The sequence below is a fragment of the Amphibalanus amphitrite genome, unplaced genomic scaffold (assembly GCF_019059575.1).
Source record: "Amphibalanus amphitrite isolate SeventyFive unplaced genomic scaffold, NRLGWU_Aamphi_draft 000262F_arrow, whole genome shotgun sequence".
Classification (NCBI taxonomy): domain Eukaryota; kingdom Metazoa; phylum Arthropoda; class Thecostraca; order Balanomorpha; family Balanidae; genus Amphibalanus; species Amphibalanus amphitrite.
In genome coordinates, this window is record NW_024881757.1 from 242819 (window position 1) to 270607 (window position 27789).

The 27789-nt window shown below is 54.6% G+C and overlaps 2 protein-coding genes across 6 annotated transcripts; one reads left to right on the plus strand and one right to left on the minus strand.

The window, feature by feature from the left end:
- Nucleotides 1–843: 843 nt before the first annotated feature.
- Nucleotides 844–23321, minus strand: LOC122386777 (trithorax group protein osa-like). The gene is made up of 18 exons (XM_043376343.1): nucleotides 22893–23321; nucleotides 22263–22466; nucleotides 21224–22039; nucleotides 12141–12288; nucleotides 10564–11177; nucleotides 9898–10177; nucleotides 9465–9676; nucleotides 8784–8831; nucleotides 7798–7986; nucleotides 7042–7249; nucleotides 6604–6717; nucleotides 5954–6182; nucleotides 5357–5651; nucleotides 4977–5066; nucleotides 4461–4589; nucleotides 3862–4114; nucleotides 3321–3460; nucleotides 844–2982 (listed from the first exon to the last, which is right to left on the minus strand). The coding sequence occupies exons 2-18, from the start codon at nucleotides 22413–22415 to the stop codon at nucleotides 844–846; spliced, it is 6057 nt and encodes a 2018-aa protein (XP_043232278.1). The 5' UTR covers nucleotides 22416–22466; nucleotides 22893–23321.
- On the plus strand, nucleotides 23118–27755 carry LOC122386776 (chromatin modification-related protein MEAF6-like). 5 transcript variants are annotated; one of them, XM_043376341.1, is made up of 5 exons: nucleotides 23118–23205; nucleotides 25477–25553; nucleotides 26064–26267; nucleotides 26752–26788; nucleotides 26955–27755. In XM_043376341.1, the coding sequence occupies exons 2-5, from the start codon at nucleotides 25482–25484 to the stop codon at nucleotides 27110–27112; spliced, it is 471 nt and encodes a 156-aa protein (XP_043232276.1). In that variant the 5' UTR covers nucleotides 23118–23205; nucleotides 25477–25481; the 3' UTR covers nucleotides 27113–27755. The 5 variants fall into 5 exon arrangements, with proteins under 5 accessions (XP_043232276.1, XP_043232275.1, XP_043232272.1 ...); XM_043376340.1 differs by having other exon boundaries at nucleotides 23124–23205; nucleotides 25481–25553; XM_043376337.1 differs by lacking the exon at nucleotides 23118–23205 and adding an exon at nucleotides 23967–24240.
- The last annotated feature ends 34 nt before the right edge of the window (nucleotides 27756–27789 follow it).

Genomic DNA, 27789 nt, shown 5'->3' on the forward strand with positions numbered 1-27789 from the left:
CAGCAAAAGCGCCACTTACTCTCCAAATGTTGTTTCCATATCGAAGGGAAGTGATTCCAAATCCTTCGTCGTACGCAAATTCCGCCATGCAGCTGATTGCACGGGATCAATTATTTTAATTTTTTACCGGAATTTCGAATTACCTGATGGTGAGTAGTATTGTGTGTCGAAATTCCGTTTGCCTTGATTTTGCTTGTTTCGAATCTGAGGCGCTCTGGTATGGGAGGAATGAAGGACGGCTCATTTTTCAACATGCCGTTCATATTTTTCGAAGCTGTTTCGGTCAGTGCACCGCCGAGTAGTAAAAGAATCTTGGCACCGCCTCCATTTCAATGTAATTCCAAATATTCTTGCCAATTACCATAATCTGAACCGTCTAAGCTTCCATTCAGTCAACATGAAGCAAAAACGCGCAAGGGGCATTGGCACGAAGCAGGATGCGGCCCACAGCTGCTCCTCTCAAATGCGGCAAATGATGATGTAATATGCATCCACGCATTGGCGATGGGGTATTAGCTATACATAAGCATCTTTGATCCAACTGACATGGCCAAAACTCAAAAACCTTCAGTAAAAATCACTTAGAAACAACATTAGAAACAGGCTGCTTTGTTGCCAGCTGAGACGGGTTGCACTAAATGCCAAACACTTCACCAAACAAGAAAGGACAATAACCGATTACCAATCACGATAAACCAAAACAGCTGGGCACTACCAACAGATGAACATTTATTCAGGAATTCATCGGAGCTGAACCCAGAGCGCTTTGGACATGTACAGTATGAATGCGGCAGGGTGCCGGTGAACAATAGTTCGGGCCGCCCCGATCGATCACAGCGCGCGCTACACTCCCCGCTCGCCGGCCGGCAGTGCTACCGTATAGAGCACCCGCGACAGCTGCGCGGCCACCCGCTGGTCCAAGATCTGCGAGGTGACCAGCGCCAGCAGGCGCGCCTCGCAGCGCACCAGCGCCGGCCGCGCCTCGGCCAGCGGCGCCAGGCTGACCAGCAGGCCGGCGGCGCGGCCCAACAGGTCCAGACTGGTGCCCATCAGGTCCGGGTTCTCCCGCAGCGCATTCACGCCCTGCGAGTTGGCCACGCTCATGGCACTCTGTTCGGCCGCCTCCACGAAGCGCACCAGCGTGGCGGTCAGGTCTGTCTCGGCGGCTAGCACGCGGCCCACCCGCTCGTCCACTGCGGCCAGCGCGTGCAGCAGAGTGAGCGCCATCTCCCTGCGCACCTGGTCCCCCTCAGCTGCCACCCAGCCGGCCGCTAGTCGGCAGACGCGCTCCAGTCGCCAGCCGGGCGGCGTGGCCAGCAGCAGATCCACATTGTCCGCGTGCACACAGAGCCGGCAGAGCGCCTCGAGCGCCAGCCGAGCGGCCGGCAGCGCGGCGCCGCTGACAGGCAGCGGGTCGGCCGCATACGAGGAGCGGCACTGCACCCAGTGCAGCAGACCGTCCAGCACGGGCCGCACCACCGCCTCGTCGTGCCCACCCAGTCGCACATGGCCGCCAATATTGGTGAGCGTCACCAGCGCGTGCTCGTGCAGCGCCGGAAGAAAGTCGGCCCACCAGTCGTCGCCACCGAATGCCGGGCACGGCTCGCGCTGGTCGGCATCCTCGTCGCGGTCGTAGTTTGTGTGCGCGGCCGCGCGCGGCGGGTGCCGGTGGTGCAGCTGCAGCAGGTCACCGAGCAGCACCAGAACCGGCTCGGTCGCCAGCTCCGCCTCGTTGCCCGGGACGAAGGACAGATTCCGTAGGATGGTGCTGGCAGCCAGACAGCGAGTCGCCACGCTCTCCTGGGTCTCTGACGTCAGGAACAGGCTCGATTCGTCCCGCTGCTGGCACTCGTCCTCCTCGTCGGGAGGCGGCCGCTTCAGCGAGCCGCGCGGAAGGATCCCGCTGGGCGCCGGCGCGGGAGGAGACACCGTGCCATTCGGCAGAGCGACCGGCTTCCCCTCCTCTGCCGGGACGGGCTCAGCCTTGACAGCCGTCTCACCCTCCTGCACCGGCGGCTCGCCTGGCTCCAACTTCATGTCCACATCCATTGCCTCCTGTTTTACACTCGCATCGCACGCGTCCCCCTTCGCATCGTTCGCACTGGGCTTTGCATCACTTTTCACACCGTCCGCATTCGGCTTTGCGTCCTGATCACTGTCCCCACCAGGTTTTACGTCCCCTTCCGCACTGGACTTTACGTTGTCGTCCGCACTAGGCTTTACGCCTTCCCCACTGTCCGCCGGAGGAGCCACACGTCTCAACCGACTGAGGAAGAACCCGGGCTCCTCGAAGCCGGCCAGCCGCTCGTCCAGCGGTGCCTGGCCGTTCACCTTCGGGGCGTCTTCCATCGGCTCGTCTGCGGGCTCCTCCTTGATTCGTCCGTCCACCAGCCGCCGCTGGAACGGTATCCGGCCGCTCTCAACTTTCACGTGCGTCAGGACGTGGTCCCAGCCGCCGTCAGCGTCGGCAGAGTCGGCCTCCCAGGCGCGCCGGCGAGGCGACACCAGGATCGTCTCCGAACAGTCGGCCAGCTCCACGGCCCTACCCAGACGGGACACTCGCGTGTAGTCGGCGCCGTGCAGCACCTTCTCGCTGTCCGTGGTGTCGGCCGGCCGGCAGACACCCAGGTCCGGCTCCGGCTCCCCCTCAGCGCCTCCCTCGAACCACTCTCCGGCAGCGCGCCGCGAGAACATGGCCGCCAACGACTGACGGAAGTGCTGCAGCAGCGCCGCCAGCAGACCGGGCATGCGAGCCAGGCCCAGCCACGACACGGACGCGTCGTCGAAGGACAGGATCTGCAGCACGTCTAGCGCCCAGCGGCTCTCGGCCAGCTGGCCGGAGCGCAGTGCCATCGTCAGCCGCCAGCCGTCCACGGGGCCGACGTCCGCGCGTGTGCCGCGCCGCCGCCGCGCCAGGACGGGTAATGTGGCCTCCACGCTGTCAGGCGGGAACGTGGGCCGCAGGTACGAGGCAGGCATCGGCTGTCGGGGGACGAAACACCGGTCAGTGGTGGGTCGGCCAGGCGGGGTGAGGTCGATATGGTTTAACAGCACAATGCTTGGAGAAAATGGGCCCGAGAGCCTACAAACAGCAAGCGAACAAATAATGCAAGTCATGTTCGTCACCTGATTTTACACAAAGGAGAAGGATATGCACAATGCATCTCGTTCGACAGTGCATAAAAAAGTTACCTTGAATTATCAACAAAATAATGAACTCCGTTTGAAAAATCCAGCACAAAAACCCACAACCAATTACTCTAGCTCAGTCTTCCCCTGTAACACTACACTCTCATCCCACGGCCTCCGACGTCCCTCACCTTGGCCGTCACGCCGGGTCTGTCGGGCCGGCCGGCTGGTCTGGCGCCGGGTGGGGCTGTGGAGGTGGTGGTGCCGCCCCACTGGCCGGGAGCCGGGTACCGCGGCGGCCACTGGCTGTACTGACCGCCACGCCACGCGCCTGAAGCAGACCGAAAGACAGACAGAAGTGAATAATTATGCAGGTTGGACACAGGGAAGAGTTTCGCATGAACACATAGAGGTGCATCTCGCACATCTTGCATAGACGTAGTGACGCAACACTTACAAACACAATTGGCAAGGCATAGACACAATGGGGCGCATCTGGGGCAGACACATACATTTGTGTCGCATCAGAACCTCACCTTGTAATACATAAAGATATACGAAAACCGGATTCAGACACAAATGAACGGAAGCACAACGGATCCACCGAACAATGTCCAGACGTGCGAAGCAGATACAAGACTCGTGACACAGAGTCAGTATGGGCCACCTGAGCACCATTCATCATGTCCGTCAATCCACTCTGTTTTCATCCACCCACCACCAGCTACCTACCGTAAGGCTGTTGTTGCTGCTGCTGCTGCGGATGCTGCTGATGTTGCTGTGGATGCTGCTGCTGATGCTGTTGGGCCATCTGCGCCTGGTGCTGGCTGTAGGGCACGGCGGCGCCGGGCGCCGAGACGGGCGGCTGGCCGGGCCGGCCTGCGCCCGGCACCGGCAGAGCCCCCGGGGGCGGCGGCGGAGCAGCGCTGGGACTGTAGGGCCGCGGTGGACCGCCCGACACCGACGCCGGGGCGTGGCTGTACGGCTGGGGACACAGGGCAGGCGGTCAGGGCCGGCCGGGCTTACCAGAAACGAACGCACCAGTGGAACAGGAGAACAGTCAGACAGCGCTTGCTTGATGCGCAAATCCGTGCCGTGCTCGAATGCGTATCTGTGCTTCCACACAGGTCGACAACAAAAAACTCCCCCGATGATAACGACAATCCGAACAATCCCCCAGAATGTCAACAAAATTCGTTCCATTTCACACCTATTCGGTTCTCTGACAATGACTTACGACTAACACAGTTCCATCGCTATATCACCCATCCAGCTGCGAATGAAGCCGCAGCCTAACCGCCTCTCCCCCTGCCCATCGGACCCTCACTCACAACGCCGTGTCGGGCGACGCCCAGCTGCTGGGCGGCCGGGGAGACGAGCGCGGCCGGCGGCGCCGCCAGCTGACGACACAGCGTCGGAGACGACGCGGCGCCCGTCGGTTTCGACACTGCGCCCATCATCTACAGGAGACAGCCGCCGCACCGCGGGGAGAGTGCAGAGGCAGACCGTGAGCGAACGGAACAGGAACAAAACATGGCGGAAAACGAAAAGTGATATAAAATGACCTGAATGTTTAAAAAGAAAATAGCAAAAATAATGGTTTGATGCTAAAATTGACAAAAGTATGAAACTGAGGCATGGACAAATAACAAATTAGTAAGAAATTGAGCTACTAAGTGCAAAACAGAAGCAAAGCAGCATATCATACAAATACAAAGTATAAATAATGGACAGCCAAGCGGGCGGAGCTGAGTGAGCAGCAGGCATGACTGTGAGCTGCGAGCCAGCTGCGCCTGCGAGAGCGCCGAGCGGCAGGGAAGCGCGCTGCCCAGTGGCCCGGTACGTACCGGCGGCGGGGGTCGCACGCTTTGGCCGGGAGGAGCCGACAGCTGCTTGGCCAGCTGAGACTGCGGGGCGGCACTGACGCCCGGCCGAGCCTACGGGGGCAGCGGGGCCGGACCGCGTGACCGAACGGTACACGAGGAGCGAAGCACACGCGCCACGGAGGCACTATTTACATCACACACGTGCAAAGCAAAACAATGTCGTGGGAAGCAAAAATAAGTAAGCATAAAATAACTCAAAAAGCACGCAGTCAAAGCTGGCATTAAAAAGCTATAAAACAAACAAAACAAAAACAAAATGACACACACACTAACGGACTAAAAGCCGGTGGCAGACGTATATCACACAGCCCCATGCACCCAGCCCTCCCTCCTCCACTGACCGGCGTGTAGGGTCCTGGCGGTCCGGCGGCCGGCGCCGCCGAGGAGGTGGCCGGCGGGTAGCCGCCCTCCCCTCCGGGCGGCGGGCCGTAGCCGGGCGGGGGCGGCGTGGCGGCCGGGCTGCCGCCGCCGGCCGTCTGCGGCGGGGGCGGCGGGGTGCGCGGAGCTGCCGGGCCGCCCCCCGGGTAGTGCGGCGGCCGCGGCGGGGCGCCGTAGGTGGTCGGTCCAGGAGGAGGTCCGGGGTACCGGTACTCGGCGCCAGGCGGGCCGGCCGGAGGCGCGCCGCCCGGGTAACTCCTGAGGGAGGGGGCGCAAGGCTATCAGACGAAAGCGCGCGGCTGGATGTCGAGGAACGCCGCGCAACACGGAGACACTGAACAAGATAGACAACTCGCGGTGGCCTATCCACTACACACATACAGATGACAAATGGCGGGCGCGCCCTGACCAAAAATCTAAACAAGAACAGGGCCATTGGAGCGCGTGAAAAAACTTGTCATAACATACAGCACCTGCGCCTTCCAATCAACTGTGGAAGTACCCCGGTCAACGCCTACTGTTCTGTCAAGCTTCAGCCACTGTCCAGCCTCCTCGCTCACCTGTTGGGGTACTGTTGCATATACTGCTGCTGCTGCTGCTGCTGGGGATGTTGTGGATGCTGCTGTGGATGCTGCGGATGCTGCTGGGGGTGCTGCCCGTGCTGGGAGTGTGGCGGGTACTCCTGGCCCGGAGGCGGCGCGCCCGGCGGTCGCTGTGGCCCTCCCGGCATGTACTGTCCGTACCCGGGCTGAGGTGGCTGCTGGCCGGGGTAGCCGTGGCCCGGGTAACCTGGCGAGTTTAGAGGGAAACGACATCAGCGCGCAGAGCGGGGCGGCGGGCAGGGGGACTAGGAGAAAAGGGGAGATAGACGTACATACAGTACTACGGCTCCTTAGTCCTTTCACAGACCCTATTTGAGCTTGACATTCGTTCAAGATAAAGTAATAAGACATATTCAACTAACGATTGCAGCACCTCCGTGCCTTATTTTGTGAGGACATAACATCAGTTATGAAACAGGGATTGGTAAGTCAAACGAAAAGAATGCCTCAACAGCCCAACAAACTCCGTTAACGAAAAGAGAAATCCAAGAAAGACACCAATACCTTGAAAAATACCGACTCATTGAGCTGCTGATTCATCTCAATGAAAGTACAACCAGCCTCTAGTCCGTCAAGCCGCGTGTCGGCCTGTACCATCCCGCACTCACCCTGCCCCGGCACTGCCGGACCATTGCCGTTGAACTCGGGCCGCGGGTAGCCGGGAGGATAACCGCCCGGGAAACCGTCCAGAGACCCAGAGTTTGAGAAACTGTCCTGGGGACCTGCTCGAATGGGGAGAGAGGAGAACGACATGTGTTAAAACTGCCCTCGGCAGTGTGAACAAAGATCAGCGAAAATAAGCACACCAGACTTCCACAACAACGAATAGGCAAACCCACACCAATATTCAGCAAGCAACGGCCAGGCATAACAGTTACCAAATGACTCAACCTTCAATGGACAAAAAGTAATGACACCAAACATCAATTTTCATAATTGTATAAAACACCTACTCTACTCTATAGCCTACCTTCCTGTCCGCTATTTTCATTCACAAACTATTCCCTCCGTCTCCCAGGCTGTCCCATGATCGTAATGACTCTTACCGGGCGACGAGGCGCGCTTGGCCTTTTTGGAGCTCTTGGTCTCGAATTTGGCGATGATGGGCGCGGGGTCGGCGCCGCCGCGGTCGAAGCGACACTCGAACGCCAGCAGGTGCTTCATGTAGTGTTTGCGGAGCGTGTAGGCGCCGCTCGAGCTGCCGCCGATTCCCATCACAGTGGCCACGTCCTTCCAAGTTTTATTCGTGGTCACCTGGATGGAGGGAGGGTGGAGCGTTAGTGGGGTCGAGGAGTACGAACAGGCAGGAAGTCAATGGTGCAAGCATGTAAATAAAGGGTCTAATTTACCAAAGAGAGTGAAACGGCTAGCAACCAATAGCTTAACCAATAGGCAGTATTCATAGAGTTGATGTCCCTCGGACTTCAAGAAGTAAGAATAGAAATAATACTCGTAATGATTGACAGGAATTGCAGATGAAACGGCCGTCAAGCAGGATATTATACCCTACTGAGCGATATGGCATCAAAATCTAACGAGCCGTTTTCAAGGGTATCAAGATGACCAAAATCGCGGCAGAAACGCAAATGTCCCCCTAGAGAGGTAGCTCAGGTTGGGATTTTCAATAGAAAATCACAATTCTAAAGAATAGTGATTGTCATAATTAAAAAGTCTCAACCTTCGGATACAACCCACGAAATCATTCGCGATCTTCACGACAAACTCCAGCCATTAGGTATGTCAAATGCTCCACGGACTTTATCACCACATGTCTCCCGTCCACTACCATCCGTCTCACTCACCTCGACAAAGCCGCCACGTTCCTTGGTGAAGTGATACAGCTTGAACAGGTCGAGCGGCTGTTTGGAGACGGTGGGACACTGCAGTATGGGCGTGCCGCGCTCCTCCATGAAGGAGAGCAGACGGCTCACCCACTCCCGCCGGCCCGGCGAATCGTCCATCTCAAACAGTCGGCCTAGACTCTCTGCCTTCTGTTGATGGGGGGCGGGGCAAAAAGAGAGTCAGACATGGGGGAGAGTACAGGACGGATACCGCCCCCCCCCCCCCGTCACATTGAGACTGGCAGAGTGAGACTGATGCGGAAGGCTGACACTCGAACATATGCATCGTAAGGTTGCTCACAGTCAAATTAACATGCACATTCGAAGACATTCGGTTCATGTTCGTTGAAAATTTCCTTATCGGCATCAACTGTTACGGTATGCTAGGTCGGTAACATTGGCAAAACAAAGCGTTAATGTGCTTGGAAAGTGATCAGCTAGTTTCAGGAAATACAGCTTGAACGAGTACTTGGGTCGCCTACGAGCTGCCCTATATTCGTCACTCATACAGCAAATAAGATGCGAAAAAATAAATAAAATAGGAAGCACATAATCCTCTTCCAATCGGAAATAAACGACACATGGCCAACACGCGAAACAGCTTCTTCGCCATTGTCAAGGACCAAAAGGACGGCTAGCAGGGCCTCCTGAATCCCGAAAGCAACTCCTGCCAGGAGGTAACTACAGAAGCGAGCCTATCACCAACAAGCAAAAGGAACCAAATTGTTGAAAGCGTTTTATAAAGGCACGAACTTAAGCAGAAAATCGACACCTCATCCAAAAATCTGCCGCCGCTGGACGAATGAGAAAATGCATTCCGATTCCAAGCTGTGCTACCAACACGCCACTTCCAAAACTGAGGTGAAAAGCATAAGAACGTTTAGAGTGAATAAGCCAATATAAGACAGCTGCTAATTTAGGTGAAGAGGTGTGTAGAAAATAAGCACCTTTGACGATGGAGTGAACGTTTCCTTCGGCGGGGCATCGCTGGAAGCCTGTAGAACAAAGTGGTGAACAAGGAGCATGATCTGGGAGATGAATAAATGCACCCGGTAGTTGTTACGCTAAAAACGCAACCGCGCAAAGTGTACACTCACGATGATTGTAGCAAAACGAGTACAAATGGATCTAGAGACAAAGTTCACGCACTTGTGGTCAGAAAGGCAAGCGGCCTCCGCATGGACACATTGCGAGCGTAAATTCCAGGAACTCGACGTTATCAGTCGCAGCAATCAGGCAAAGAAACGGCAGGCTACCGGTCAGCAAAACACACAAACACCGAACCACATTTCAGGTCAGGTCCAGCATTCACTCTCTCCCCCTCTACATACCCAAAACCGTTTTTCCTCACCGCTTATAATTCTAGTCACAGCCCCTTCCTCCCTCCCCCTAAAAAATATACAGCCACCCATCTCCCACTAAACCTCCCGTCATACTACGCCCTAATTTCCTCCAAAGATACTTCACTATCGTTAACTCCCACCTCATTCATCCATCGTCCCGACATCTTCCTCCATCCTCCCGCCTTTCTTCCTTCTCCCACTCCCCACCAGGCTTTCCCACCTTTCTTCTCCCACTCCCCCATCAAGCCTCCCCACCCCTCTTTTTTTCTCCCCTCCCCCACTCACCGAGCCCGGTGACCTGGTCCACGATGCGGCGGTCGGCCCGGGCGGCCCGGCCGGCGGACCCCCGGGACTGGCGGCCGCCGCGGGGTCCTCCTCCTGTCCCGGCACTGACGGTGGACGCAGGCCCGGTCCCGGGAACGTGAGGCCGGAGGGGGGCGGCGGCGGCGCCTGGCCGATGCCGTCCCGCCGCGGTGACCGACACGCCTCCTCAGAGTCTGCGGAGAGAAAGGGAGAAATAGTTAGAGGCGAAGGTAGGGGAGCATTCGATGGATTAAAGTCTACAGCTTGATAAGCTCGAAAGCCTATATGCGCTGAAACACTGGCCACCCCAATATCCCAAGAGCACACAGCCGAAGATAATCCAAAGAGCCGAGCCCCGCCTGCAGGTAGAACTTCCCTCCCAAACCCTGCCCTGCCGCGGCGCTCTGACACTCACTGGCGCTGGCGTTGGACAGCGTGCTGTGCTGCGAGCCCTCGTCCAGCGGTGTTCCGTCAGGGCCCATCAGAGCCGGGCCGGGCGGCGGCGGCGGCGGCGGAGCGAGCGCCTCTCCGCCCCCGCCGCCGCTGTCACTGCCCTGGGATGCGGGCCGCGACGGCTGTCCGGGCCCGTACTGCAGCTTCTGTGATATCTGGTGGCGCAGGTAGTGCGTCGAGAGCGGCGAGCCGGGCGCAGGCTTTCCGACGGACGGCGGAGGCGCGGCGCCCGCCGGCCACGGCTGGGGAGACACAGGGCGGTCAGAACAGGGAAGAGAGCGGCATGGGGCGGTTTAAGCTGAAACTAGCATGGAGATCAGGAAACGCCAGAACCTACAACAGCAGCTACAGCTACTCTGTACATACTAGTGCACAATGTGGGCTAAATCACTCCATCCTAATCAATACTCAGCCATCCAATTGGACTGATTCGCATTATATCATATCGCTATCACTACCAGTACCAGGTCCATATCCCAAATCCAATTAAACCCAAAACAGCAAGTCAGCACCACAGCATCAACCACATCCACGTGTTCGAACCGCACATCCGGTCCTATCCCACTCCGACACCCCTCTCCCACACTCTGTCTTCCCATGACACCCTCCCTCTCTCCCTCTCGCTCACCTGTTGGCCCGGATAGCCGGGGTAGTGCTGGGCTCCCGGTGGGGGCGCCGGGGCCGGACGCCCGTACGGTGACCCGTACATCCCGGCGTGACTTCCGTAAGGCATGGGTGTCGCTCCGGGCGGCGGCGGCGGCGGACCCTGGCCTTCGGATCCCGGAGGGCGGTAGTTGGGATCCTGCGCGGATCCAGGCGGTCGGTAGTTGGGATCCTGAGCGGACCCAGGCGGTCGGTAGTTAGGATCCTGAGCGGACCCGGGCGGCCGATAGTTGGGATCCGGGCCAGAACCAGGTGGCCTGTAGTTTGGATCCTGAGCGGATCCAGGCGATCGGTAGTTGGGATCCGGGCCGGATCCAGGTGGCCGGTAGTTGGGATCCTGTCCGGGTCGGTATCCAGGGTCCTGGCCCGGCCGGTAGGCGGGGTCGTGTCCCGGCGGTCGGTAGGGTTGCTCGGGTCCGGCCGGTCGGTATCCAGAGTCCGGACCCGGCGCGCGGTATCCGGGGTGCGGCATGTATCCCGGCTTGCCGGCCGCTGGAGGCACGTATGGCATCGGCGCCAGCCGCTGAGACGGGTCGGGCCGAGCCGACGGCCGAGGGGGCACGCCCACTACCGGCTGACCTGGCGACATGGAACGGCAGCGTGGTCAGAGAACAGAGACACGGGGCGGCGCACGGTCAGAGAATGGAGGCACGTAACGTCGCACGATCAGATGGGAGAGATACACGGTCAGACATCAAAGGGGGCGGCACAGTTCATTCAGGCTGATACAATACAGGGTGGCACACAGTAGCATGACACAGTAGCACAGGAACGTCAAAGGGCTATATGAGAACTGAGAACATGAAGCGCACGACATGAATGACATAAGGCCACACGAGCATAGCTAGTACGTATCGAGGAACCGCACACGATAGCACACCGGAACGATTTCGATTGAAATCCCGCTACTCGGTCACCTTTCAAACGCCCACCTGTCCTCCCCTTCTCCCCTTCCCACCGCTCTCCCCCGCACACCACTGCACTGGTCGCCCCACCGCGCCGGTCGGTCGGATCAGTCCAATTTCCGCGCCGCGTCCCGGCAGTATCAGCTGATGCCATTAATCACCCCTCCCCTCCCCACAACCGCCGGCCCCACGCAGCAGTGTCTCCCACGAGTGGTCCGTTGGCACGAGTCCGGTGTGAGTGCGTGGGTCTGCGCCCGGGTCCCTCCACCCCTCCCGTCCTCTGGGAGGCCACGGTCAGGGTCGTAACTGCCACGCGCTCTTAGGAGGGAAGGCGAGACTGCACATCTAGCTAATTCAGCCAACAATCTGAGAAGTGGAAAAGAGGTGACCCCGCCTGAAGATAAACTGTATGCACACCAAATCAAGAATATGCCTCCACAACCAGCACTTTTCCGGATATACAAGGACTAATGGATCTCGTCCCCCGACCTAACAGTCTGCTGGCACCATGTCTGTTCAGTAACTGGTCGGAGTTCAGTAACTGGTCCCCAGATCATCATCTACCGGCCACGTGTTTGCCTATGGCGCTCGCTCTAAGTTCGCTCTAGATCGCTCGGAGTTAGGTCTATCATCTCACCTCCTGCCGGAGACATGGGTGTCGGTCGGCCGGCGGCAGCGGCGGCGGCCGTGGCTGCAGCAGCTGCAGCTGCTGCTGCGGACCGTCCGCCCGGGGGAGATGACTCGTGCTCGGGCAGCGTCGCCGCCGACTCTGCTGCCGTCTGCTCCTGTAACGGCAACGACGGGGTCGTCAGGGGCAACGTCACACTGGTTAGCAAAAGAACGATACGGGTCAACGTCAAAGACTGTTTAGCGTCGGTCCTGAATTCTGTTAAGCTAGACGTGTAACGATCTGGAAAAGATATCTAAAGAAACAAAGCAGGGAGTCTATGCACAGCAGTACCAACACAGCAGGAGTGTGAAGAGTAGTACCAAAAGAGAGGGACCGAGAACAAGGATGGTCCGGTCGCACCAATGCCATAATGGCGCAGGGCACTTGCCGGCGCATCCGTCCTGTATGCGCTAATCGCTCAACGCAGACTCGACACAGGAAGGCTTATAGCTTGAGCTGACATAACGCTGCAGTGCCGTAGAAATCGCTCGTGTCTTATCCCATACGCTGCGTGAGTCACTAAACGCTAGAGTAAATAAAGACTGAAGTATATGTCATGGATTAGACTGGTATTCAGCCACACACTATTATGCTCTTGCATCCCATGTAGCGCTCACGCCATCCTTTCCGTGCGCCTGGGACACCAGCCCCACATACCAGACCGCCCGCCCCTCCCCGCCGCCACCCAACAAAGACCATCGAACGGCCTACACACCACCGTACAACACTCGCTCACTATAACAGCATGCCACCCGGGAGCTCCCAGTTCGCAGAAAGCCCCACGTGTTCCTGAGAAGCTCCCGGGGCCAACGCCAGTCCGACCCCCGCCCGGCCGACCGGTCGACCGCGCCGCGGCGCCAGCGACCCTCGCCGGCCGCGCTGCTGACTCAGGAGAATCCATCGCGCCCAGTCGGGTGACGTCACCCCGAACGGGAATGCATCAGATAGGAGCGTCGGCCAGCCGAGGGCGGACCACGTGAGCTTTCCGGGGGCGTGTTTACTACCCGAGTGCTATTATTTTACGCCGCTTTGAGATGCCCGCCAGACGGATCCCAGACTGAAGGGACCGGAGCTAAATGAGGGGTGGACATTCGGGGAAAATTGCGGTTATGTGGGACTTCACACTGACATTTCGGCTTAACGAAGTAATGGAGGGACGATGGCGAGACGATACAGTGCAAAATCTCATAAAATGATCCGCTAAACTAAGCACTAGCTTACTCGCCAACATTAGTTCCCGCCAAGCGTCGGCTACTGTCAGGCAGAGCCGAACCCCCGTCTGCCTTCCCGAGACGGTGGCCATGCAAAAACCCCGGCTTTTCTTGATGGACCCATTCAGCGATCAGCTGATCGGAAGGAATTCGGAAAATGTCACAGCACGTGCTATTGTTGAAGTGGGCGGGGCCGCCGTTTCGCGTTAAAACACTGGCCTGTGACACAATGCCGGTTATGCAAATAGCGCGACCACAGGAATGCATGTCCACTCGGTGAGGGCCACGCACGTGTGCCGTTTCTCCGGCATATCGCCCATTGAGCCACGCCGAACCAAATAATAGGTGTTATAGATATAAAACAACACCTAACGGTAACTATAAGAACCCGTCTGTCTACATGTCGAACAAAGAGGGAACTTAGTGTGCCTATGACCAGGACACATGGAAACCAGCCCGAAAAAAATGCAATATCCAGAGGACAACAAACAATATAAAAACGTGCCACAAATACCAAATAACCATTAAAAAAACAAAGCACACGCAAATATTAAACCTACCACCATATAACTAATGCAGCGCCTCGTTCAGTACAGTTCTTCGCCACGATCCAGCCACTATAAGGCTCAAAATTCCACTTGAACACAAACGTTATGTCTCCAAACACCACTGGAGCACCGGAACACGGGCAGGAGCACCGGTAACCCCGTCCCGTCGGCCCACCGTAGCACCCGGCGCGGTAGGCGCTCGGCCCTCTGTCCCCGGCCCAGCCCGGCCCGCCCGCTGCCGCCGCCGACCGGTACGGTCTCTGACACCGAGCCCCGGCACAGCTACAGCGGCCGCCGCTGCGGCGCGCCGCGCGCTCAGAAAAAGGGTACCGGGCTTTTTTGGCGGACCAATTTATTTGCACCCGCCGGGCCGCCGGGCGCCGGTGCAAGGTTACGGGCGGCGGCGGTGGCGGCGGGCACTGGTAGACATGAGCGGTGCCACAAAGCGACTGTGAGTGGCCGATTATTTTCATAGTGACAGATCCGCAAGATTTTTGGCACTGTCCGAAATTTCCGTGGAAAACAGCCCCTTTAAAAAAATGCCTAAACAAATAAGGTCAAATAGTTCAATCCCGCGTTTAAACGTTTCATCTATATTAAACCGTTGAAGTAATGTGGGTTACGCATTTATGACTTGCGCATTTATGCATGGCTAGCAACCCGCGCCAAGAAGGTGGTCCGATCGTAACATGTCGCGGCGGGGGTCGGACGTTTTTACTCCCCCTCCCCCACCTAAATCGGCCAGTAATGAAACGTGGAAAGCAGCGTTCAAAAAAAAAATGACGAAAAAATAACAAAGAAAGTTCTCCCGTCAATTTATGGGTAGGGTTAAAGCAGTAGCGGCGGAACATCTTCAATTAAGGAGGGGGGGGGGGGGGCACTGCCGACTTTTGGTCCCATTCTTTCCATGCAACGCCCATAGGGCTTATGTTAAAATGGCAAAATCAAGGGGGGCACGGTGCCCCCCACCCCGTTCCGCCTATGGGTTAAGTCAGGTAACCAGAGGCAAGCAAGGTAAAACTGTCCCTATTTCGACATCCTTTGAGAAATCGACTCATCTGGCTCGTGAGATAGAACATCGCGGAAAAGGAGTTTATCAGCTCTATTCAGTCTTTCGCAATTGCGTCCTCCGATATCACATATGACCTACGGTTAACTAGGACAAAACTCTTGAAAATAGACGATTTTGTTGATTTTTCCTACAACAACTTTTGACAGAAACTTTGTATGAACTTAATTTTATCAGCATCGTGTTCCTTTCGTTGGGACACGTCCAGTGAACTGTAATTTGAGCTTAACAGGTCAACTTGGAAATTTGACCTAAGGTCAAGGCCATTATTAGACCGAAAAAGATCATGTTACATATCATTTGCTCTATATCGTTGAGCTGAACAAATCAAAGGCGCTTTCACCGCTCCACCGTGTGTGTCACGTTATTGCAAAAAAAAAAACTGCTCGTGACACTCATGGCCCACGATGACCAAGAGCATAAGTGGGGCCAGGGTTGCAATTTTACGACTCAGCATTCCACATTAACCTGAAGCACGACATTTGAGTGATAAATATGACGTCCATTCACAAAAACCATAGTTCAATTTTTCCCCACTAACCTGAGGCATCATGGAGCAGCCGAAACAATGACGACCCGACAAAGAAACTCGAGATAAGTTTTATACATCTTGTCACCCTTATAGTAATCTTTCAGTCGAGGCTGCTTTGGCTAGCATTTCAATTTTCGTCATATCTTGACGTCTCTTAGTCTTGACGCCTTGCCATTTCGTGACGTCTTGGTCCTTTAATGTGACCTGGGTGACCTAACTTGATTAACCTGAGACTGGAATTTTAATGCATGCATAAAAACGTCCATAAGTGTAGTCCCCCCACAGTAATTTCGCCTCCATGCAGCTGTATGTAAAAGTGGGTGCATTTTTGGGGTCAGAGAACTCAATCCTGAAGCCGACAGTGAGCCCCTGGTCAACCATCTGTGTCAATGACCGAACGCTGGCATCAACTGCACTCTCAGGATGCTGACAAATGGTGTATCAGATGTCCGAGCATATGACCATCGAAGACTCAGCTAAAAACGGCTTCTTCGGTGCTATCCAGTGTTGGGTTCGATACTGTGCTCAGCTCGGCAGGCCGACCGCGCTGGGGCGAAGTAGAATCACAATAACAAGCGATTTATAAGTAAAAAAGGTGCGCAATTATGGAAACGGCATCATTGCTGTTTTGAGAAAAGGATAAGCCAGAGTTGGGTTCAAACATTGCAAATAGTTATCTTGTTCGAAAAAAAAAATTGGCTGCTCTGTATGAAAGTTGGAAGGCTATTTCAAGCGTTTATCTACACAGATTAGAATCTAAAATTTATGCTTCTATACATAGAACAAGCACGATACCAACCAATAACCAGAGGCGTGCCGATCCCGGTAAATCCCAAATCGACACATGTTATGTGTTGGCAGTGACGTTAATGATCTGGCGCAAACGTGCATTGTTTCTGCATGAAGAAAACGGCATTATATCCAGCAACTATTATGTGCAATCACTAAGAGCTTATCAAATTATTTAGAATATCGCCCCGACCTTCGTATAACAACAACAACCATTTATTTAGAAACAAAGTTGACGACAGTGGTGTTATGGGGAGATGGCACAAAGGCCCACAGCCTATCACTAGCCACCATCCCCCAGTATCGATCCCCAGTATCCCAGTATACCAGTATCGTATCGATCTAATATCATATTTGTACACTTACTGGGCTGGGTACTTCGATCCATAATTTAACCGTTAGCATTTTGCCCGAGAAGTCCTCGTTATCAATGAGTTTTGATGGAAAGCATCACGAAGCATCCATGACTGTATCCTCAGCGTCATAAGCGAAGACAACTGCTAAACTCGCCGCTCACAAATACCTATCTCGAGCCCTGCATAATGCATACCTGCCTATTGCCTATCAGACAACCAGCCGGCCGGCCGGCTCTGTGCCGTCGCCGCTACGGCCGGCCGGCCGACCCGGCTCGCCTCGGCCTGCCTGGCTGGCCCCGAGCCGCGGCCGCGGCGGCCCGCCCGGCTGGCTGGCTGGCGTATCGCGGCCGGCCCGCCGGCAGCCGACGCTTGAAAGCACGGGCGAGCGGCGTGGCCGGTCGGCCGGGCGGGCAGGCGGGGGGCGCCAGATGCGGCCGCGCGGCAGCGGCAGCGGCAGCGGCGGCGGCGGCGGCGGGTCGCCTCCCTCGCCGGTTGGCGCTACGATCGATTTGCCAGGCCGGCCGACGGACGCGGCCCGAAAAACACCGGGCCAGCCGCGGCGGCGGCGGCGGCGCGGCCGGCAGGGGGCAGCAGCGGCCGCCGGGCCGAGCCGGCCGCGCCGCCGCCGCCCGAGATGGCCCTCTGGCCGGGGCGGCGTCGCCAATCGATGGTAGCTATGGCGACGCTACTGATCTATGGGCACCTGGCGCGTGCTTGCACCGTGCGCAGCCGGCGCCGCGGCCGTCGGCGCACCTGATTCATTCTGCCCGGACGCCGACCCCGTGTCCATGGGAGGCGGACGGGCACGGTCACCGGCCGGCGCGGAAAAGTACCACAGCGCCCGAGGAAGAAGTCTGACAGCTCAGATCCAAGAGTAAAAACTTAAGGATGAGAACACGACAATAAGTCAGATCCATGCTAGCTAGCAAGCAAAAAATGTTTTATTGCGACCTCCGCGGTTGCAACGCAAGAAATGCTCCCTGACCGTAACCAGAGTCAGGTCACAAGGCACGTCACAAAGGTCAAACATGTTCATCCATCGTGACATTTTGCCTAGACAGCTTAATGGCATGGCGATGAAAACATGAATGAACCCAGCCACGACGTAGAGAAATACCCGGAACCATGCCGGAGGCCTTTTCTGTGAATTAGGATCAGTAGGACTGACATCAAACTAAAGAAACCCCAGCCAAGGCAATATTCAGCGCCCTGCCCAACGTAAGTACGGAATAGGGATCTATCAGACGCTAAGTTCGCCAAGCTTGAGAACAGAGACTGATGCGTTGAAAAGCTTCTGGTGCTTTAACCACTGGCAAGACTAAAAGCTACGAAAAAATGACAAAACCGTTCCTATGGGGTTGCTCCAGCATTGGCTAAGCTGAGCTTCATCAACTAAAGGACTTTCCTTTCCAATGCATGCACCGATAGGAAGAGGCGGAAATAAGCACGAAAACATGGACAAAAGGTTGAGGTGTATAAGAAGGCAGCAGACCCTAGCAAACAACGCAAAATGGACACTGATCTATCAAATATATCCTGATTAAGCAGTATGCACGATCAACATCATTTATGCACAATCGATTGGTTTTCCGTTGCGGCCTGCACAGTTTGGATAGTTCCCTCTCCCTGACGGCAGCCACTCCCTCTCCGCCAGCACTGCCTTGCATCCAATGGGCGGCGGGCTGACTGTACGAGCAGCGGTGATGATATAGATTTACGGAGGCCGTAACCACAAGGTTACAAGGCGCTGCGCCTCAGAGCCGGCCATGAACGCTGCAGCGGCCGACAGGCCGGCTCCATGACAGCCACGATCGTGGCGCAAACACGTGGGGAAAGCGCCACGGGAGGCAGAGAACCGTTGGCGAAGAGCCGATGTCTGAAGTGCTGAAGCATGTCGAACGAATGATGTGAAACCGTGAGCGAATAATGAGATATTCTTGCACAGAAAATAATTACCATCGGTAAGATTTAGTTGCTAGTTCCCAATATATCTAGCACGGTTTGGGTGCCGAGCTGTCATCAGCATATCTTCAGTAACACACTGCCGCGCTATGCAAATAGCAGCATACGTGGATGCCTTCGCCGAACCACTCAATGGGCTCGCAAAGCAACCGTACGACGCGCGTTTCCCGTCATAATCCTTCCCGGAAAGCCATAATCCGCGCCGTTCGAGTTCCCACGCCGCAAATACCAAACCCGAGACGATGCTGTCGGCACGCCCCCTCCCCCTCATCCCAGTCACAGAAGCCGCCTAACCGTTCGGTGGACCGGTCGCCGCCGCCCGGGATCTCATTATCTACTACATCGCAGCGGTCGAGGCGGCACCTCACACACAGTAATCACTACGATCGCCCCCCCCCCCCGACCCTCCCCACTACAGCGGAGCGGTCACCGGGTCCGCAGAGCCCAGCGGCTCGGAATGCGGCGCCGGCTGTCACCCCCTCCCCCTCCCTCCCAGACCGGAAGCGAGGTCGACCTTGCCTTGGCTGCGGCGGCAGACGAGCCGGCGTGGAGGGGAGGGGAGGGGAGGAGAGGGGAGGGGACTGGGGAGGGGAGGGGAGGCCACGTGTCGTCGTGTGTAAACAATGGCTGGCGGCAGAGCCGGTCAGCTGATCGGGCTAGTGGTTCGCGGAGGGGAGGGCGGACCCGTGAGACTGAGGACGGCTAGTGACAGTCACCGCCTGATGAAGGCAGTGAGATAGGGATGTACCGGGTACGCCGGGAGTGACTGTGTGACTGACTGACTGACACTGGAGAGACTGACCGACCGAGTGACCGACCGACGCTGGACCAGGGAGTGAGGAGACTGTCATTCGCTTGGATTCCATTGACTGATACTGCTTGAAAAGGCCGACTGACCGACACAAACTTCTGATGGCCGAGAAGCGAGTCAGGAAATGATGGAAGGAGCGAGCCACTCTTGGATGAGACGTTCACCAAGCCATTCCCACCCTACTCAAAACCAGGAAGGCTGGGGCAGAACTGAAGAAAACACGTCATTGAGTTGAATCAGGAGCATGTACAGTCTGTCTTAAAAGTACCGAGCAAAGTGACGGTGGATCCATCAAGCCTGACCGAGGAAGGACTGCTAAATTTGAGTCACCGAAGCAATGGACATCCTCGTCCATTCCCCAGGTCAATTGGTTCGGTGACTTTCAAATTATAGCAGGGCCTTCCTCGGTCAGGCTTGATGGATCTACCGACACTTTGCGCGGTACTTTTAAGACAGACCGTACACTTTGTACAGAGCCTAGCATCGAACGATCCCGCGCCTGTCCAAAGGTCAAAACCATCGGTCAAAACCGATCGCAGACTGCTTAGAAACGACCAGGTCAGCCTAAGGACCTGAAGTATTGCGTTGCTAATATGTGCCACTTGCTACCTATTTTGAAATGACCCTTGAAATCCCTAAGTCCGACTGGGGGGGGGGGGGTGGTCAGCATGAATCTAAACGCAGAGTGGCGGTTCAGCTGAGTCACATGTCGGTTCCAGCAGCCCAGAGTTCCACACCACCGCTCGAACACAGCGCGTCAGCGATTAATATCATAGGCCTATTTAGATAAAAAGGGTCATAAAATGGATCATGTCACCTTCTCTAATGGTTAAGGAAATTTGAGAGCAATCGGCCCAGACGTCCTCGAGATGTGGAAGCGAACGCCTGCACGTTCGCTGCAGTAGGACCACAGCCGTGATACATGAAAATCCATGACCTGGCAGCCAGTTGTTTACCTACCGATATGCCAGCAATCGGCCATTGTTCAATTATTGTCATGAGAAAACAGGTGGCATTTCATTTGCACGTGCCACGTGCAGTGCTGGTTGCCACTGGTTACCCACATGCCATCGGTCACTGATTACCCATCCACAAATAATAGTCTACTTACTACTACCTTTTTACAGCTAGGTTTCTTACAAAAAAGACCGCAAACCCATCTGTCTACTGGTTTCTGATATACAAGCCTTTCAAAGGCGTGACCACGGCCGGCCGCCCATGCCCAGAAAGTTCCGTTCCTACGGAAGACTTCGCTTCGCGCTCGCTCGTAAAGGATGGACAACATAAACATTACAACCTACATGCAAATATGATTTTATGACGAACACAAAAATTCAATGTTCAAAACAGACACATTAAATATGAGCCATTAGCAAAAACTTACATGTGAAATGCCAAGCTAGCTAATGGTTTGCTTTTCAAAACTTTTTAGTCCGCATCAGAGTACACTATCTTCCAGACATTGCTTCAAGTTTTACGCTGATTCACACGAGATATTTTCAGGATTTCAGCGCAATTATCATCCTGGCAATTGACATATTTGCATTAAATTTGAGCTGTAGCTGCGTTGCATTACAATATCGCGATCGATTCCATCAAGAACAGACGGAACATTGTTAGATTAGAAGTTCTCGGCTCGTTTTTACCGAAACTGAAATTTGTGATACCGGCTTCTGCGACTAACAGCTGTCCATGGATTATGGAAAGATGTTGAAACATAGTCGTTGGGGAGTAACTCTAGTGATCACTTATGTATCTAAAGTAACACTCACCGGGTTGTCTGCGGCCGACTGCCGGCTGGAGGGTCGAGAGCCCGGCTGCTGAGACTGCGGAGACGGCACCGGCTGCTGCCGCTGCTGCGGCGACTGCGGAGGTCGCAGCTGCTGCTGCGGTGACTGCGGTGGCCGCAGCTGCTGCTGGGGTGACTGCGGGGGTCGCAGCTGCTGCTGGGGTGACTGCGGAGGTCGCAGTTGCTGCTGCGGCGACTGTGGCGGTCGCAGCTGCTGCTGGGGCGACTGCGGCGGTCGCAGCTGCTGCTGATGCTGCTGCTGTTGTTGAAGATGCTGCAGCTGCTGTTGCTGCTGCGGCGACTGCGGCGGTCGCGGCTGTCTCAAATCCTGGTGTGGGGACGGAGGCGGCTGGTGCTGATGAGGCGACTGCGCAGGAGCAGGCTGCTGCTGCTGCTGCTGCAGGTGCTGATGCGGGGACTGAGGGGGATGCTGCTGCAACTGCTGCGGAGAAGACGGCGGCTGCTGATGCTGTTGCTGCAACTGCTGGTGAGGCGACTGGGGCGGCTGTTGTTGCTGCTGCTGCTGCTGCAGCTGGTGATGGGGCGACTGCGGCTGCTGCAGCTGCTGGTGCGGAGACCGGGACGGCGGCGGCGGCTGGTACGGGGAGCGCGGCTGCAGGTGCTGCGGGGACTGCGGCTGCTGCGGAGAGCGGGCTGGCAGCGGTCGGTGCGCCGCCAGCTGGCCGGCTGTCGGCGGCACCAGCTGCGGCGACCGGGGCCGCGCCGCGGCACTGTACCCGGCCGGAGGAGGACGGTGCTGGTCCCACGGCCCCGGAGGGTATCCATGGCCCGGAGCGGCCTGGGGAGGACACAAACACATTGCAGCACATACACAGATAGGAAACAGGGCCAGCCAAGCGGCAGAGGCAGGCATATTTCACATGGACATTTTGTTCATACAAAATATCGCACATAACAAATTTGACCCATCGTAAAACATTAACACTACAGCGAAATTAACAGTTCCAGGTTAATGCTGATAGTCCTCTCATGTTGCACAAGCACCACGATCTCAATCTCACCTGAGGTCGGGGCACGCCTGGAGCACCAGCGTAAGGGTGGTGCCTCAGAGGCGGGCCGCCCGGCTTCCCCTCGGCTGCCAGCTGCTGGTGCTGATACATGTAGCCCATGCTGCCTGGGACAGATGGACCGTAGCCTGGGTACTGCTGCAGCATTCTCGGAGGGTACCCACCGCCGGCGGAAAGGTACCGTGGTGGCTGGCCAGCCTGCGGTACAGACAGAATTACTTTAGAACCCCAAAAATTGAATGAGGTTAAAATGAATGTTATGTAAGGCTTGTTTCTTACCAAACTGCTACCTAGCCCAATAATGCTTGCTGCTTGCAGGATGGTTGCATAATGATCATTGATGCAGGTTATTTAACCTAAAATTAATGAGTAGTTGAGGTCTCTGCCCTCCCAGATCTAGACAAGGAGACTAACTAACTACCCAGCAGTAGTCAGTCAAAAGCATAGTCACAAACATTTCCAGCCTGGGTAAATGGTTGCCAGTCTGGGTGAGTCAACAAAATTGTGCCATCAGTGCTGTAATGCTTAGCTGGCAGGTTTGTAGGGCCACAATTTGCAAAGTATAATATAAGTATTGATTACATCATCAATAACAAAAAACATCATCAATAAGCAACCACTTACTATTCCAAAAATTTGCATTCCTGGTCCTACTGCCCTGCCTTGTTGAGAGGCATCGCCCATTGATTTTCCAGGAATATAATTATTAGGAGTGGGTCCATTTCCAGCTCCATTCCCGTTTGCAAAAACAGGTCCAGTACGATCTTCTTCAGCGGAAGCGTGGGGCTGAATCTCAGAGGTTCTTTCATTTTCTGCCCCAACCGAAGCCATTTTCTCGCCGTTGCATCCGACGAGGGCCACGCCGCACCAGTGTCATCGAGCGTCACCACCTGAACGGCGCACCTATCGCAACCATTCACAAGCACTTTTCTTCAAGGTAAAGTATAACAATAAAAAACAACTACAAAAGCAATCATTTTATCAATATAATCGATACATTGCCATCCACAAAAAACACCCGCGCGCGGACTCGTGCGTCGCTTTCCAACTGCCGTTCAACTGCGGCGTTTGCGTATCTTTTATTGGCAGTCCTATCGGTGGCTCACCTAGGGAAATTATGGCGAAATCAGACTCACTTGAAAATTCCTACAAGAAACCTCAATATAACAGTGAAGTGATTATGCACTACACATGGTTGAGTAGTGGGAGTCAGAGTCGGAGTAGGAGTTGGTCGGAGTCGATAGTTGTGACCGGAGTCCAAGTCCAGAGTTGATTTTCGAAGCCCAAGCCGGAGTAAGATTCGGAGAAAACCCATTGACTCCTCCGCAGACATGCCCCTTGCCAAATGCCAGGCCTGCGGAGTCGGAGTCGGAGTCGATCTGAGTCGACCTGCTCGGTATCGGAGTCGGAGACGTAGATGATTTTGTAAGCTGGAGTTTCATACGACTTGGAGTCACCGAAAATCCATCGACTCCGCGCAGCCATGAGGTGAGAAACGGCGAATTCGTCCCCCCCCCCCAACCATCGGGTTTTGACGGAGCCCTTGATAAATAGTCGTTGCCGCCAGTCGCCAGACGTGCTTTTATACACGCCAATCACCATCCGAAAACACCAACATTCCTGAAAACACTTGCCTTGAGAAATAAAATTTTATCTAGAGACTTTTCGACGAAATTCCCAAGAGATTCCCTAGTCTTTGCACTATCAGACCTGCAAAAAGATAAGCACGTTACACAAACCTTTTATGGCATTTATTGCATTGACTTTTATTTTGAATAATTCCACAGTTCTTTATGCACCGTGAATCAAGGTGATCCCGTGAATTCCACTTGACAGTTGACACATCGATAGCTCAATGTTGCTGTGTGCTTTCTATTTTTGATTATTTTTATAATTGTTGTCTTGTATGGGCTGCCTGCTGGCAAGAACAAGAACAAGAAGCCCTAAGTAAAATTGTTCCTTCAACTTACAGGTAGGGAATCATGATTGCAGGATGGGGCTACTTATATGGCCTTGGGAATTGGGATGGCAGGTGGATTGGAGTTGTGCAGTCTAATACCAGTAATTATTTGCAACTTAAGTGACGTGACCACTGACCAGTGACCACAGCCTCTCAAGTTGTTGGGGGCCACAGTATTAATTGGATTATTTGCCAGCTTTCGCCGTATGATGGCGCTAGCAGAGCTTGTTACATATATACCAAATATGTACCAAATTTCAGCGCAATCGGCTCAGCCGTTCTCAAGATCTGGAATCGACCCCTGCACGTGCACATGTGCAGCAGTATCCCAACTGTGACACATGAATATGCATTGCCTAGTGGTTGCCTACCTACATGCTAACTTTAAGCGCAATCGGCCCAGTATTTACCGAGATATTGCAATTGATAAAACTTGCACCTCTTTGTTTTGCATGGGACATGCATAAGTGGTCACCCACATGTATCGAAAATAGTTCATTACTTGGTAGGAGGAATGAAGCTACCTTACGAAAATTACCGCAAGTAAATCAGTCAAGTGCTGTGGTGGCGGAGATATAAGCTTCGCAAAAGCGTGACCACGGCCGACCTCAGACATCTCCGTTAAAGGGACCCTCCCACCTTCAAAAAAGTTAATGAATTGGCATGAAAGTGATGTCGCTCGGTTCAGAAAGAGCGAAAACGAATAACTACCAAATTTCATCGAAAAATATTCACAGGTTTTCCAGATATTAGGCTTTTACTTTTGTTTACTTTTTGGCATCTCTGCTGTTCCTAGCGACTGTATTTGAAAGTGTGGCACTTGTTGCGTGCAAAGCAGCATATACCACCGTGTGCTACCAAACATTTAAGTAAAAGATTTAAAATTGTTAGATCTGTGCTGACGTCACACATTCAGAGGGGCATTCTAATCATCTAATGCATTAACCCCTCTGAATCCAAGTGCTGCAACTTTGAAATTAGATATTTTCGATTTGAGGCATTTCTCGATGTAGTGAGTGCTCAAATCGGTAAGTGCAAGCCAGGGACCCCATTTTGGCTATCTCAACTCAAAACTAATGTTAAGGTGGGATGGTCACTTTAATTAATCTATATAGGAAAGACTAAGCTCACTTCGCTGATCGCTCGCTCCGCAAAAATGGCCGGTAATGTCTGTATTCAGTGTTGGTGATTTTTGATAAATCACGTCCAATGTTTCTGCCGAAGATTCACGAAGGCTGCGTGTTTCAGCCAGCATGTCTTCAAGGGGCGGATCGGATCCCAGAGCGGAGCTGGCGGAACTGGTGAAGAAAAGAGCCGACATATCGGTAAGCAGCCTGGCCTGGAGTAGCTGGTGCCGCTCAACTGTTCAAATTTGCCTGCCTTGTTTTAGATACTAACTTGGCAAAGTAACTTAGTACCTACTTCACTCTAGGAGGGGATCGAGGACAAACAAATATGGTTCGCGGAATCAGTAAAGCAAGTTTGGGTGCGTTCTTCATCTTTCCTTTGCTCGGAAGAAGCGTTTGACGCTGAGATACACTCATTCCTCTTTCTATTTCACAATTTAAGTGTCTTGTCGCGCATTCTTCATTGAATAAAATATTTTTACCGCAATACCTAAGGATAACGTAAATATGGTTTCCTGGAATCGGACCTTCATACTAGTTTACTTATACCGGTCTTTCCGTCATCCACAGCAGGCCAGTGTGCAGTCAGCAGTGGGTAACTAGCGTAGGTACTGCGCCCTTTGTAGCCTCGCTGCCACGCTCCTTTCGCTAGAGGAGCTTGGGTTCGACCCCCGTGCCTGTCTGATTCCTCTCATCGCGCCGCGGCAGGAGACGCTGGCGAACCTGGAGCGTCAGATCTACCTGTTCGAGGGTAGCTACCTGGAGGACACCCAGCAGTACGGCAACATCATCCGCGGCTGGGACCGCTACCTCTCCGTCAACAAGAACAGCACCAGCAAACAGGACAAGCGCAGCAGGAAGTTCAAGGACGCCGAGCGACTCTTCTCCAAGTCGTCAATCACATCGATAGCGGTGAGTGCGAGATTGCCATTTGCCAATGTAGAAGACGGAGGACAAAGGTGCAATAGTTTAAAATTGTAATGAATTGTTGGCTGAGTTATATAGTCACTGCCAGAGAGTATTGTTCCGACAGCTATGTCGTACAGTGTACACTGTACACTGCTCATTTTTAGGTTTCTTTTGTTACCTACGCCATACATTAGAATATTCAATATGGTGCATTGTTTGCGGTCTTCTCCAACGAAGCTCCTTTGCTTAGGTGACTTTTTGGTCAATTACTATGATTATGTGCCATAGCATGATTATATAAATGCGGTTCACTCGATGTGTATGAGATTATTGTCGTCGTTACCATTTCGGATTGGCATCCTTTAGCATTAAGGATATTGTGTTCTTGAATCGTTACGCATGCGGGATGGCCCAACAGATTAAGATTTATGTGACTTTCCTGTATGGTATTACGAGACGGCACTCATGTTTATTTGTTGATTTCCAGGCGGTGAACGGCAGCATGGAACACAATCACCACTCCTGTGAGTATGGATTACGTTACGTTAAAGCTTAGAAAATGCTTCCGACATTATTCATTGCTTTTACTCCAACCCGTTGTAGTCGATGAGAAAGTGTGTAATAGTGCGCAGCGATGTGCCAATTGCCAACCCCGCCGAGTCACTGACGGCGCGGTGCGTGCCGTTTCAGACCGCGGCACCGATACAGACTCCCAGGGCGCCCACAGCGGATCTGAGGAGGTGAACGGCTCCGTAGACGGCGTCAGCGACCTCAGCGAGCGAGACCTCTTCCGCGCCAAAAAGAACCGGCTCAAGAAGGTGTCGAAAAAGGTGCCGCGCCACCGCTGAGCTCGGCATCTGTGGATGGGTGCTGTGGGTGGGTGGAGTGTGACCCGCGCCGAGGAGGGTGGACGGTGGGTGTCCACCAGCGCTGCTACAGCTGACAGCGGCTATGGAGACTGGTTTCAATCAGCCGAGGAGGGTTGGAGGTGGACTGTGGATGCCACCAGTGCTGCTACCGCTGAGAGCGGCGACACATGGAGATTGGCTAATCATGTCATGGGCGGCCGCAGGTGGGCGCCCTCTAGCGCTACGCTATGGCTCGGAGCGGTAATGGGCCAAGACTGGTTAAGACGCCACGGACAACTTCCCGCTCGTTATGACCAACTGGACGATGCCCAGCAGCGTGTTGAGCTCTGTCATGAGACTGATGTACCTGGTGCTGGTGATTGACCAGCGCCGAGCGGACGTGCTTATTCTCAAACATTCATCGCTGGCGTGGGTGTGTACTGCGTATAGCCAGCGGTATTCAATAATGCCGAGCACAGTCGTACGAGGAAAGTGCGGCTGTGCAGAATGACTTGTACTGTTTCCTAGGTTTACAGCTGTAACCGAATCGATGGTGACCTGCTCAGCATTCGTGTGTAGTGTTTCAACTGTGTAACCCCGTGTACCTGTGTTCCTCTATGAAATGCACCGAACGTCATTCATGTCCAGTAGTATTTCATCTGCGGGCACGGAACGAT